Genomic DNA, 15,180 nt, shown 5'->3' on the forward strand with positions numbered 1-15,180 from the left:
ATGGATGAATGGATAAAGAAGAGGTGCACTTACAGGGTAGAAAGTTCACAAACTTAATTGTCCAACCTTTTGTATATACAATGGAGCATTACTCAGCTGTAAAAAATAATGAAGTCTTGCCACCTGCAACAACATGGATGGACCAAGAGCGTATTGTGCTGAGTCTAGTAAGTCAGACAGAGAAAGACAAATGTCATGTGATTTCACTTGTGCATAGAATCTAAAGAGCAAAATAAACGAACAAACAAAACAGACACAGGCTCATAGATACAGAGAATAAACTGATGGCTGCCAGGTGGCAGAGGAATTGGGAGGATAGTTGAAAAGAAGGAATGGATTAAGAAGTACAAATTGGTAGTTACCAGTCACAGGGACACAAAGTATAACATAAGGAACACAGTCAATAATATTGAAATGTGTATAAGATGTCAGATGGGTACTAGATTTATCAGGGGTGATCACTTTGTAAGTTATTAATATATAAGTGTCTAATCACTATGTTGTACACCTGAAACTAATATAATATTGTATGTCAACTGTAATTGAAAAAAAACAATATTTTAAAATGGACAAAAAAAAAGATGAGATTCAAAGGAATGAGAATTAAACTCTTGTGGTTACTATTGCTATGAACCCTACTACATCAAAATGTAGTGGTTGAAACAGCAGTGATTTTATCATTCTCACAGGTTATGTGTGTCAGGAATTCAGGCAGGGCTCAGTTGGGCAATTCTTGATCTATGTGGCATTGACGGAGGTCACTTGGTGGTAATCAGTGGATCTGGAGGGATCAAGACACCTTTAGTCACGTCTGGCACCTGAATGCTGATGACTCAAAGACTACAACTGCCAGCAGAGCACATGACTGTCCTTGTGGTTTGGCTTTCTCACACCCTGGCAGCCTCAGGATAGGGATTTCATACACGTGGCTCAGGGCTCCAACTGTGTGTGTTCCACTAAAGCAAGTTAGAAAGTTCATCACCTTTTATTACCCGGCATCAGAATTTACAAAACACTTTATGACACAATCTTAGTCAAAGCAGCCAAGGCCCACCAAAGCCCAGAATCAAGGAGAGGACAATTTGGCCTACCTCTTAATGGAAGGAGTATCAAAGAATTTGGGAGCCATATTTTAAAACTGCCACATAAACTGACAGCTTGCTTCTCTAGGGCAACAAAGGAACCCAGAAGACAATGAAATCATGTCTTCAGTGTTTTGAAAGAAAATTACTATTAACCTAGCAAGGATTGCCATTTTATTGGCAATTTACACCAATATTCACAGAATACATAGTTTTATACTAAAATTTTAAATGTAGCGTATAAGAGGAAAGACCCATTAGTTCTTTTTTATTAGGTAGCATAACCTTAGTTGTAAACTTGGCCAGAAAATTATGAGAAAGGAATATTTAAATTACAGACCAAATGCATTATAAACATAGATTCAAAAACCCTAAACAAAATTTAATAATCCCAATACAGCAATGTATAATACATTACACATTGCTGTATATACAATATGTAATACATTATGACCTAGTTGATTAAACCCAGGAGTACTAGGTAAACATAACAGTAAAAAGTCAAATATGGTAATCTACTATATTAACACATTAAAAGGGTAAAATATCATTTAATAACTTCAATCGTTTCAGAAAGGGCATTTATCAAAATTCAACTCCATTCAGAATTAAAAGTCATAGGAAATTGGGATTGCAAGCGACATCTTTATTCTGATAAAGATTCGCAGAAACCTGCAGTCGCCACCATACTTGGTAAAACTCAGATATCCTTCTGTTTCAGATCAGGACAAGACGCAGTTTACGGGTATCACCAACTTTATTTAATAATTTACTAGAAATCCTACCTAGTGTTCTTAGGAGGAAAAGTAAATTTTTAAGATTGGAAAGGAATAAACAAAACTGGTATTATTTGAAGATTAAGTAAATGAATGACAGATGGTGGGAGCTAGCTTTCTCACTGTTGGAGAGGATAATTATAAATAAACAAAAGGGAAAGGCTAGAATGAATCGTGTGATACTGGATCAGCGTTGAAGACCTTAGTACAAACTCATGTTTAGCTTAATATAGATACAGATGGCTAGAGTCAGAAATAATTATAGACATGTTTTTACATAAATATTAGTATATTTCCTAGTTCTGTCCACTGAGAGGACCTAGAAACGACACCCCAGTAGCAATGAGCACACTTGAATCTTGGTTTCTGATACCAGTCTCCAATAAAAGGAGCCAAGGGCTTGGAGAATTGGTTACTCTAGGGCTGGGACAGGGAAAATGCAAGACAAAACTGGAGCATCTTGTGGTTCCAGAAAGTGAGAATGTGCTCAAAAAAAAAAAAAAGTGGGACAATGTCACGGATATAAGGGATATAGGAGCCAACTTGAAGAGCTTCTAATGGCCAAGCTGGTAGAATTAGAGCAACAAAATAAATAGAGTAGTATTGGATTATACTTAAAAGCATAAAATAAATATCCATGAGTCTTTACTGATCTAAATAAATAATTGAATAAATAAATAGATGAGGTAGCACAGACAAATCTCACATGCAGAGGAATTCCAAAAAAATATATATGTAGGTCTATGACCCATTTTGAATTAATTCTTGTGAAGGGTGTAAGTTCTGCAAGTAAATTTTTTTTCCAGCACCATTTGTTAAAAAGACTATCTTTGTTCCATTTTATTGTCTTTACTTCTTTGTCAAAGATCAGTTGACTATATATGCACAGGACTATTTCTGGGCTCTCTATTCTGTTCCAAAAGGAAGTTTTTTTCAATGGAAGATGCTACAACCTTCTTGCGTACTAGTACCAAAGACTTGAGATAGAAGCTGATTTTAACAGGAGAGAATATGGCCATATATGCATATAGGTGGGTAGAGTTGATGGTGGGAGAATGAGACAGTTTTTTTTTTTTTAATGCTTCACTTTTCTCAGTGAAAAAAGAAGCACCTGAGAGTGAGGACCAAGAAGCAAACAGTCAACTAAGTCGGTGGGAAAGTGAATTTCTAGGAAAACATAATAGGACAAGGTAACTTGAGTGCCTACTTGAGATTTACCGTCATTAATTTAAAGAGGCTAGGTGCAGAGCTGTGTGACTTTTTTCTCCTGCATCATTCTGCTGCTTGGGTACAGGTCAAAAACAGGATGTTTAGTGGGTTTTACCAAATGAGTGGCTTTTAAGACAAGAATGCAAGTGGAAGTGGTTTTTTTTTATCCTTGGAACTAGAGCCTGTGGTGCTGTTCTCAGGGTTCTCAACTGCTGTGTCCGTGTTATTGCTCTTCCATCCTTCCTCTCCTTTAAAGTTCGTGCAATCAGACGACGTTGACCGCCACCCTCGCTTAATCTATAACCAACTGCTCCCCGTCATGCCTGCTCATGCAGTGATGATTTTATCACCTAAATCACTGTTCTCCTCTCCACTATTGGGGAATTCAGTGCCTGTAGGGACAGAGCTCCAGAAAGCAGTTTCCAGGCTCTCGGCCTCACATAGAAAGGTGCTGGCTCGGGTAGTAAATGGCCATCAACTGTAATTGGATGGCCATCAGCTGTGGCTTATTGGCCGTCAGCTGTAACCAGTGAGCCATTGGCCACTAACACAACTGCTGTGGCTACGCTAGCAGAAAATGGGGGCTAGCAAGAGCGGATTGCAGAGAGGCGGATGCCGCCGGTGAGAATATAGTGATATGACTACCTATGGCTCCGTGGGTGTTCCTTTTTGGCCTCACCATGTCCTGCGTTCTTATGTGGGGAGCGGGACAGGAGGCCCCGCAGGCCGCCCCCCACGACAGTACCCAAATGGTGGAACAGGCTGAGGGGAAGCAGTGACATTCAAATTCCAATTCGTGTGTGAAGGTGCAAGGAATACTTCCTGAAATAACTGAAATGATTTTAAAGAAATGGGGTCTTTTGTGAGAAACCTAAGTAGCTGTGTGAGCAATTTTATGAAAAGAACAAATAATTTGAGCTTAATCTAGACTCAACCCCCTATGATAGGAATGCAAAGCAGCTTTTGTTTTCTGGAGATAGGCCACACTTTTCATCTTGATTCTAGTTGTCTTAGGACTTGACCTTATATCTCATTTATACTTTCAGATTGTATTTAAGAATCAAGCAAGCCGACCATATAACATCTTCCCTCATGGAATCACTGATGTCACTCCTTTGCACTCAGGGAGACTGCCAAAAGGTAAGTGTTGCCTCAATTATATAGTCCTTACGTGCCGATAGATACAGATGAGGTCACAGTCTCAGTAACAACTAAAATTATGTTGGTCCTTGTGAGGTTGTTATGTACCCTATAGGCAGGCACATTTACCACCCACCATCTTTTACACTATAATTTCCATATAGATTACGTCTACATGCTTTCAATTCCTGCAAGGAAATGCTATGATTTTTGCTTTAAACAGTCATAGGCAGTTTTAGAAAATTATGAGAAGTACTCTCCTTCATATTTACCCAGCTATTTACCATTATCTTTTCATGCCTTCCTAGAAATCCAAATTTCCCTCTGGCATCACTTCCATTCAGATAATTTCCCTTCAGCCTAAAGAATTCTCGTTAGTATTGCTTATAGTGCAAGTATGCTAGAGATAAATTCTCTTAGTTTTATTTTATTTGAAATGTCTTTATTGTGTTTTTACTTTTGAAGGATAACTTCACTGAACACAGAATTCCACAGGTGAAGAGTTTTTTTCTTTTTGTTCCTTTTAGCACTTTCAAAATATTGTTTCACTGGCCTTTATAATAGCTGTCTTGATTCCATTGAATCGTTCTTCCCCTCTATGTCATTTTTCTCTGGTTGTGATTTTCTTCATATTTATCCTACTTGAAGTTCACAGATCTTCCTGGATCTATAAATTTGTTTTTCACCAAATTTGGAAAGATTGCAGTCATTATTTCTTCAAATATGTGCCCTGTTCAACTTCTCCTTTCCTCGGCCTCCATTTACATGTATAGTTGCCCTTTTGGTATTGTCCCACATGCTTTAATGTTTTGATATTTTTTCTTTCTCCCTCTCTTCTGCAGATTGGATAGTTTCTATTGATCTATCTTCAAGTTCACTGACCTCAGACTGGAATTTCTGAGTCACAGTATATGTATATTTATTTTTAATAGCTAGCCACACCTTTATCCCCAAATGAAGTAATAATTTGCATTACTACTAGTCATATATGAAAATATAATTTCCCACATCCTTGATAGCTAGACAATAATAGTTTTCTAAAATCATGCCAATCTGGTAGGTGAAAAGTGATGTCTCATTTTTGCTTTAATTTTAATTTCTTGTAGTGTTGACCATCTTTTCACATTTTTATTAGCCATTTTGGTTTCCTCTACTGTGAATTTCCTGTTCATTTCTCCTTTGATTATTTTTCTGCTGGGTTGATTACCTTTATCTATCTATCTATCTATCTATCTATCTATCTATCTATCTATCTATCTATCATTTATCTTCTTAGTTTATTTAATTATAGGCATTATTTTTCCTAGTACATGCATTTAAGGTCATATTTTTTCTGAATTCAATTTTTGACTACATCCAGGCTTTTTATATCTAGTAATCACTTTACCTTTCATTTCAGAATAGTTCACAACTTCAGTTTTTATTTACTATGTTGTTTGTTGATTAAACATTCATGACATATCTTTCTTCTGGATTACCTTTACCAATAAAAATACTCTTCTTGGTTCTATTTTATGCTCCTTAACTTGAATTCTATTTTGCTAATTTTAGCATTGCTACACATCCTTAGCTAGTTTACCTTTTCCATGCTGTTATTTCTCTTATTTTTGTTGATTTTATATTAGGGCTGGCCCATGTAAAAAGCATATATCTGGGTTTTGTTTTTATACCCAATCTCCATTTTTCAACAGGGGATTTTAGCCCTATTTAACACATTTATGTTACTACTGATATGTTTGTATGTATTCCAGTAATTTTATATTTTTATTTACAATTACTTTATCCTTGTATTCCTTTTGTAAATTGTTTGTTACATATCTTTCCTTTTAGTAGATTGGTTGTTATACATATTCTATTATTTAATTTTGGGTGCATATTTATTTTATCAAAACAACAGATGCTTAAAACTATAGACAGGCTGGCTGTAAGTTTCACTGCCTAGAGACAACCATCTTTAAGCATTTCTGCTTTAAATTTTTGATGGTTATCTCTGTATCTCCAAAAGATTACTTATATGCTAATCCTTTGTTTTTGAAATTTAGACATTATATATTTATTTTGTGTTACATGAGGATTTAGCATTGTGCCTCCTCCCTTTCCAATCATTTAGACTTTTATCAGTGTTTTTAGTAACTCAATTGTCTATCATTGTAACTTTAAAAATATACTAAACATCCACTTTTTATATATTTTCGTGATTGAATATCTCTGACTCCATACTTTGTTAATTAAAGATATTAACAACAGTGACCTTTCCCCATTCCCCTCCTCTATTCTTCCATTTCACAACTAATGCCAGCGTTTACTTTTACTTTTGTAATTTGCACTCCTTCTAGTCATGTATGAAAATATAATTTCCCACGTCCTGGAGAGCTAGACAATAATAGTCTTCTAAAATCATGCCAATCCAGTGGGTGAAAAGTGGTGTCTCCTTTTGCTTTAATTTAACTTCTTGTAGTGTTGACCATCTCTTTACATTTATAAAATCTTTACTTTTATAAAACTAAAGTTGATAACATTTACATTTTGTACTGTAATGTTAAATAACTCCTTCCTTCATCTATTTATTCTAAACTTTAAAAATTACAAAACAGCATTCGTATTATTTTCGTATGTGCTTATTCTAAGTATCTGAATTTACTGCAGAACTACGTGATATTCTGTGATTGTTCTTTAGTCTACAGTTCCAATGATTTTACTATTAAAGTCAAATAGATTATCCTTCCCCATTCTATACCAGCAGTTCAAAATCATGTTAAATTTTAGTTTGCTTTATAATTGGGCCATGCTGACCTTGTAAATTTTGTGTGTGTATTCCTAAAGACTTTCTTTGCTTTTGTTAGAAGAAACGTATGCCTCTTCACCATATCCCTTAGGTCTTCCAGCTTCTTAATCACTCTAATTATTGCTTAATATCCAATCCTTTTTTTTCTTCTTAAAGATATTCTTGTAGTTCACCAGCTTACTGTTTTAATTCGTACACTTTTTAGGCCTGCTACAAAGCTGCCATCTTTGGATTTTTTTTCTTTGGACTTGTAGGTTAGTGCGATTACCGCTCTTATACAGTTCTGGTTCTTTTCTTCTTTTGTTTTTCTGGAAGTGTAACTTCTGAATACATTAGTACCTTAGAGGCTAAACTTTATGGATCCTTCAGTATCATGTGATGTTCAGTATCATATCATAGGCTGGTTACAAATAGTTTTCCATCCACTCTTTTTAACTTTTTTTTTTAAGTGTGTTTTCCCAGGACCCATCAGCTCCAAGTCAAGTAGTTATTTCAATCTAGTTGTGGAGGGTGCAGCTCACACTGGCCCATGTGGGGATTGAACAGGCAACCCTGGTGTTACAAGCATCGTGCTCTAACCAACTGAGCTAACCGGCAGCCCCCCATCCACTCTTTTCTAACAATCATTGTTGATGATGAGAATTTTAAGGCCAATTTGATTTGCATTCCTCTATGAGAAAAGGGCATAGTGACAGAATTCTGGGAAGATAATGAATGTGCACCCTGAAATTTAGAGCCATACACAAGGCTACTACCCATACTAGCAGACAAGAAGAGAGGGTAAGAGTGGAGCAGTCTGCCCTTCTGCTGTCTGACATGGCAAAGATGCATGAGTTTTCTCTGTAACAAGCGGATAATGTTGAAAGTATCTGGCTTGATCTCTTTTTGAAGATGCCCGGCCTAAGAAGGCAGCCTGGCAGAGTGAGGGATACCAGGATAATAGGCTCACGGATATATCACTGGAGGTTAAGAAGAGCTGAAGTAAGCATCCCTGAAGTCATGGAACTGTGAGGTGCTGAGGTCCCCATAGACTCCAAAGAAAACAGACATGTGTCCTAAGAAAAGACCAGCATTTGGGCACCTGCCACACAGGAAGCATTGGTGACCAAACAGTGTTGTGAAAGGGAGAGTGTTCAAACAGCAGGACCTATTCAGCAAAAGTCTATTTGCCCTTCCCTCTATTACCCATCCACCCTCACTCTCAGCTACTAGAAGAGGGAGGAGAAAAGGCTGAGAAATATTGAAAGCAGGTACCACACCATTTGCGTTCTTAGGTTCCCTAACCATAGGTTAGGCTTAACCTAATAGGGATGAGAAAAGAATATAAAGTTGAAATTTCCATTGAGACTGCATCTTCAGGTATTAACTACATCCCAAAGTGAGTGTTAATGACTAAAGCAGACATTTCTTATCCTGAGGCCCCATTAGCCGGAGGGCAGGTCTCAGTTCTGCCCCTCACAGGGGTCAGCTACTATATCTCTTGACACCACATCCTTGGCTTATATTCAGGCCTTAAACTCAGGGTCAACTGGATTATCACCTGTAGCTTACCACTCTGGCTTTGGTGTCTCTCTTGTTTTAGCACTTGAGATATTTTTCTTCTTTATACATTTTAAGCTATGCATAAAAATTGTAATCTGTTATTTCTATATATTTGGAATAGTGGGTAGACCTGCCCACTTCAACTCAAACCAACAGATTAGCAAAAATCTCCTGGGCCCATTTTCATTGTAAAAAATTTGTATGAATCTTAAACTTATAATAGGTGCAAATTTAGTTTCCATTTATTGAGAAACATCCTATGTAAATATAGATTTGTAGAGCCTTTGCTATAACAACATGATTACCAACATGTGGCTTGTTAAACTCTAATGAAGCTATTTTGGGGTTTGGATGTGGGTAGGTGTGAAACATCTGAAAGATATGCCAATTCTGCCAGGAAAGACATTCAAATATAAATGGACAGTGACTGTAGAAGATGGGCCAACTAAATCAGATCCTCGGTGCCTGACCCGGTATTACTCAAGCTTCGTTAATCTAGAGAGAGATCTAGCTTCAGGACTCATTGGCCCTCTCCTCATCTGCTACAAAGAATCTGTAGATCAAAGGGGAAACCAGGTGAGTCCCTCTCTTCCCAAGTGCTAGATTTGAAGCTAAAAATGGAACAGTGATGCACATGAACTTCCAGATAGTATTTCCTATACTCTCTCAGTGTATGTCCCCCTATAGTATTCAGAAAATACAGTAGACTACAATATTGGCCAATAAAAGAAGTGACCTGGGTTTCTCACAGCTGTCACTGATTTTGAGTTTGGTGTAACAATTTTGAATACTGAGTGGATAGGAGACCTAAGCCCTAGATTTATTTCTATAATACTCATTCCCAGTCTAAAATTCCACTCTCTGAAGGTGATCTTGCCCATTTTTACATGTTCAATTATCCCCTATTTTTAGATGGCATACAAATCTAGATTGCAACCTAGACTTCTCTAGAGCTCAATAAATATTTCTTAAGCAAAATACAGGGAAAGATCTGAAACATTTCAGAATATGGCTAGAATTTGGACGACTTCTGCTACTTAAAAAAAATAAAGTTAAATTCTCTGAATAAGAAAAGCTTAATTCTTCCCAAAAACTCATTGCCATATCGCTGAGGCTTAACTATGTGTCCATTTGGTTATTTAAGATACACTGGATTTCTACTAGTCTGGAAACCTTTCATTGGTTTAGAGACTGAAGCACAGGAATTTGGCCAAGTACCTGGCTTGATGAATTTTTTCTAATTATAGCTTTTCCACCAGTTTTGGAAGAGGACTAAAATGTGTTTCTATATTCTCCAGTTTCCTCCCCCCACCATTTTGGTTTCTGTAGCGATAGGTTATACAAAATGAAATTGATACCTATTAGTGAAGTTTACACATTACATCTTAGAAGATTCAATTAGCAAGTGATTAACATAACTTTAGTTCATATACAAACTGCTCTTCTGAAAAAATTTAAAATTTTGTAAACGAAAAAGTTAAGGTATTAATGTTAGTTAACATTTTATGGTTCATCTTAGCTTTATTTGATTTCTGTTTTCTATTTTTAATTGTTTATAGATTGGTAGCCTTGTGGAAGGGTAGTTGCTCCATAGAAGGTTAGGAAAGGCATTCATCTTACTTGACTAACTCATTTAAGAAAGTCACTGAATAATCACTTGGGTCTTTAAAGAGTGAAAAATCCTCTAATCTGAACATGGAGAGAATGAGGCTACAGACTGTACCAAAACATCAGAGAGCATATGGCTTTGGGTCTAGAAGAAACAAAGCTTAATGGGTCCAGTCACATTCTTGCCCTGAGGACACATTTGCTCTAAACATATCCTTTACACTCATAGTACGCACTCCCACTCCCAGGCCCTGGTTCCTGCCGTAAACGTAATAGTGACCCTAGGGAGAAGTGGAATCGAATCAAAGGATTATAGATAGATCACACACATGTCATCACTTCCATTGTAGACTGCCAATTCCTACCTGACAACAGTAGTAGTATTTCTTTCTTTCAATGCATGCAATTGACAGATGATGTCAGACAAGAGAAATGTCATCCTGTTTTCTGTATTTGATGAGAATCAAAGCTGGTACCTTACAGAGAATATGCAGCGCTTCCTCCCCAATGCAGATGGAGTGCAGCCCCAGGATCCAGAGTTCCAACTCTCCAACATCATGTACAGTAAGTAAAGCAGCACCTGAGTCCAGAGAGTAATAGATCAAGAGAAATTTAAACCACCAAATTACTGTCCATATAATGGATTAATTTATATGCCACGCAAGAGTCATAGTTCCTTAAAAATTGTTACATATGATCATATACAATTTTATATAAGTGCATAAATGTGATCACATAATGCATATATTTTTTTGTTTTAGAATGCAAAAAATATTCAGAGAACTTTATTTTTAAAGGATAAATCAAATAAGACACAGCTTTCATTTATCCAAACATGCATGATCCATACTTAATATCAAATGTACTCAATTGGTAAATTACACATGAAATACAAAAGGAATGCAATTTTACATATGTAAAGTGATTGCCTGCTATAGTAATTTAACAGTCAAATGAATCAAGACATTGTACGTTAAAACACCCAACATTTTTCCCAGCTTTATTGAGGTATAATTGACAAATAAAAATTGTATATATTTAAGTTATTTTGATATTCACTTGGCTGTCCGCTCCCTTTTATCTCCCTATCTCTTTCCATATTGTACCTTTCCACTAACCATTCTGCATCCAGGTAGATCATGTTATATATGTGCTTATGTCTGATTACATTATCAGGTTATATAATCAGACATAAGCACATATATACATTGTATTAGTCTGCTAAGCCTGCTGTAGCAGTACCACAGACTGGGTGGCTTCAACAGCAGAGATTTATTTCCTCACAATTCTAGAAGCTAGAAATCTAAGAGATTAAGATGTTAGAAGGATTGGTTTCTTCTGAGGCCTCTTTCGTTGGCTTGTAGACGGCTATCTTCTCCCTGTGTCCTCACATGATCTTTCCTGTGTGTGTGCACACGTCTATGTACAAATTTCCACTTCTTATAAGGACACCAGTCATACAGAGTTAGAGCCCCCAATCACCTCATTTTAACAAATCATCTGTTCAAAAATCCTGTCTTTAAATGCAGTCACATTCTGAGGTACTTGGGGTTAGAACTTCAATACATGAATTTCGATTGGAGCACAATTCATCCTGTAGCATGCATACATATGTGTGTATGTTTATATACACACATAAATCAGAATGGTAAAAAAAATGATAAAAACGTTCAATCTTACAGGGAACTACAAAATTGAATACCAATGTGATAACACTTTATACCTATCAGACTGACAAAATTATAAGACACTTATTACTAGTAGGCTTGTGAGTGAATGGATATTCTCACACAATATTAGTGGATAACTAGTATGGTCTTTTTGAAAACAATCTGATTGAAACCATTAAATTAAAAATATATGCCTTTTGGAGTTCTGCTGGTTAAGATGGAATAAGCACATGTCATCCTGTGTATCCCCCGGAAATCAGCTAAAAATCCTTAACAGAATGCATGGAGCAGTTATCTGAGAATCCTGAAAAGTAGTTGGCAGCAAGGAGGTTGGGGAAGGAAACTAGAAAGATTTAAAAGCATACAGATCAAAAGGGAAGAGCTAAAACTGACTATGACATGATTATTTACATAGAAAATCTACAAAAAAAAAAGCTCCTAGAACCAATAAGTGAGTTGAACCCCACTGCAGAATACATGGTCAATATACAAAAGTCAGTCATATTTTTATGTACGAACAGCAATCTATTGGAAACCTAAATTACAAAAATAACACCATTTACAATAGCTCAAAAAAGGAAATACTTAGGCAAAACCTAACAAAATATGTGCAGGATCTGCACACTGAAAATGACAAAACACTAATGAAAGAAATTTTAAAAGACCTAAATAAGTGGAGAGACATACAACAGTCACGGATTAGAAGACTCAATAGAGTGAAGTCGTCAGCTACCCCCAAACTGATCTACAGATTTAATACAATTTCTATTAAAATCCTAGCAGGGGGGCAGCCGGATGGCTCAGTTGGTTAGAGCAGGAGCTCTCAACAACAAGGTTGCAAGTTCAATTCCTGCATGGGATGGTGGGCTGCACCCAGTGCAACTAAAGATTGAAACCAGCGACTGGACTTAGAGCTGAGCTGCGCCCTCCACAACTAGATTGAAGGACAACGACTTGGAGCTGATGGGCCCTGGAGAATCACACTGTTCCCCAATACTCCCCAATAAAATTTATATTTAAAAAATCCCAGCAGGCAGTTTTAGTTGTTGCCGGTAGAGAAAAGCATGTTATAAGATTTATATGGAAAGGCAAAGAAACTAGAATAACCAAAACAATTGAAAAAGAAAAATTAAGTTGGAAGACTCATATTATCTGACTTTAAGACTTACTATAAAGCTACTGTAACCAAGATAGAAATGTACTGGCAAAGATTAATAACACAGAATTATAGTGCAGGAAAAAATATAGATAGGTAGATAGATAGATAGATAGATAGATAGATAGATAGATAGATAGATAGATAGATAGATGACTAGTTTATTTTTGGACGAAGATGGAAATGCAATTCAATGAAGGAAGGATAGTCTTTTCAACGAATGGGGTTGGAAAAACTGGTCATCCATATACAAAAATATGAACCTCGACCTAAATCTCACTTAAAGATTAACTCAAAATGCATCATAGATCTAAATGCATAATGTAAAACCACAAAAAGTTTTAAAGAAAATGTAGGAAGAAAACTTTATGACCTGGAGTTAGGCAAAGGGTTCTGATAAATGACACCAAAATCAAAGTCCATAGAAGAAAAAAATTGATAAATTTAATTTCAACACAATTAAAAACTTTTGCTCTACCAAAAAAATACTGTTAAAGAGAATAAAAAGACAAGCCACGGAGCAATAGAAAATATTTGCATGTCACATGTCTGAACTCTGAGACTTAACAATAAGAAAACAAAGAAACACCTAAAAGTGGGCAAAAGATTTGGACACACACCAAAGAAGATATTGGAAGACAAACTGGTACATGGAAAAATTCTCATCGTTAGCCATTGCAGAAATACGTATTAAAACCACAGCGAGATACAAGATACCTCTGCATGCCTATTTGAACAGCTAAAATAAAACAAAATAGATATAGAATAATATTAAATATGCCGGCAAGAGTACAGAGCGACAGGAACCCTCACACATTGCTGGTGGGGATGTGCAATGATACTGTCACTCTGGAAGACAGTTTGGCAGTTTCTTACAAAGTTAAACATAGACTTACCATATGACCCAGCAATCCCACTCCTGGGTATTTACCCTAGAGAAATGAAAACTTAGATTCACGCAGAAACCTATCCAGGAATGTTTGTAGCAGCTCTATCCATAATCGCTAAAACTTGGACACACTCAGAGAACCCGGAGCCAGCTCCAAAACCCTGAGCCACCAGCCAGTGGCACCTCATGAACACTCTACCCATGCACGTGTGCCACTTGCCTGCCCAGCAGGCCCAAGAAGGAAAACCACACAAGTAGGGGAGAAACCCCCCCAAGGATGAAGTGCCAATCAGGAGGAGCCAGAGGCCAGAGTGAATCTGTGCAGAGACCCTGGGAGAAAAGCACAACCTTTCCAAGGATGAAGTGATGAGTCAGGCCTGGGATGGTGAAACAGGAGCTTCAGGAAGAGGAGAAGAGGGAATTGCAGAAAGTTATGAGGAAATAATCGAAGCCCATGTCTAGGGGCTGAGAAAGCAGGGTTCCTCATGACCACAGGGACCCAGAAGATCCTGGTTCTTCTTTCTGGACACCTCACCTGTCACCCTGCTTTCCCTGCCTCTACTTGGCTTGGAATTGGCTGAAGACTATACAAGAATGCATCTTTCCATCTCCCCATTCCACTTGGATAATTCCAAAGGGGTGTGGCTTCCCTATCACCTGCCCACATCCATACTGGCTGCTGATTGGCTGGGGAAACCCCCACCTTTTGCTCCCTTTGGGGCTAGTTCCCTCCTGGGAATGTACCAATAACCTCACAGTAATAGGGAAGGAAAGAGGGAATTTCACAGATTCACTTTAACAGTTATGCCTTCGAATTTCGGGTTTTATTTTTAAGAAAAAATATATATTTGTGGGGTGTTTTTTTGGGGGAAGGAAATTTTTTCTTTGTTTTTGATAAAATTGGGTGTGGGTAGTTTTTAAATGCTATAGCTCCAGGCTTGTCCCATTTGGGGCAGCTATTTAAGGAGGGGATTTTGCACCAAGCTAGGGGAGCCTCCCCCCACACCAGGGAGCTTTCCTCCCTCTGGCTCCTTCTTTCCTGTGATGAATTAGGTAATGTAACTTTTTGGAAACTCAGTTGTTGTTTTTTTGGGGGGATAGGTTTTGGAATCCAGATCACTTTTATCTCCTGGGTAAAACATGAAGAGGGAGAAAGGAAAAGGGGAGGAAACCGCTCCTTTCTCCCCTCCACCTTGAACGTCTTGCAAATGGGCCCCTGCAGAATACATCTGCCAGTTTTTATAAAAAACAAAAATTTGGAAACAATCAAAATATCCTACAATAGGCAAATGATTAAACAAACTGTGGTACATCCATACAATG

The 15,180-nt window shown here is 37.2% G+C and overlaps 1 protein-coding gene across 1 annotated transcript in view; it reads left to right on the plus strand.

Moving 5' to 3' along the window:
* F8 (coagulation factor VIII) overlaps nt 1–15,180 on the plus strand; it is a 122,156-nt gene that overhangs the window by 49,494 nt on the left and 57,482 nt on the right. Inside the window, exons 10-12 of the mRNA XM_081041946.1 lie at nt 4,114–4,207; nt 8,896–9,110; nt 10,556–10,706. Coding sequence (XP_080898072.1) covers nt 4,114–4,207; nt 8,896–9,110; nt 10,556–10,706 — 460 coding nt within the window. The remainder of the gene's footprint in view (nt 1–4,113; nt 4,208–8,895; nt 9,111–10,555; nt 10,707–15,180) is intronic.

The sequence above is a fragment of the Rhinolophus hipposideros genome, assembly GCF_964194185.1.
Source record: "Rhinolophus hipposideros genome assembly, chromosome: X".
In the NCBI taxonomy this organism is placed as follows: Eukaryota; Metazoa; Chordata; class Mammalia; order Chiroptera; family Rhinolophidae; genus Rhinolophus; species Rhinolophus hipposideros.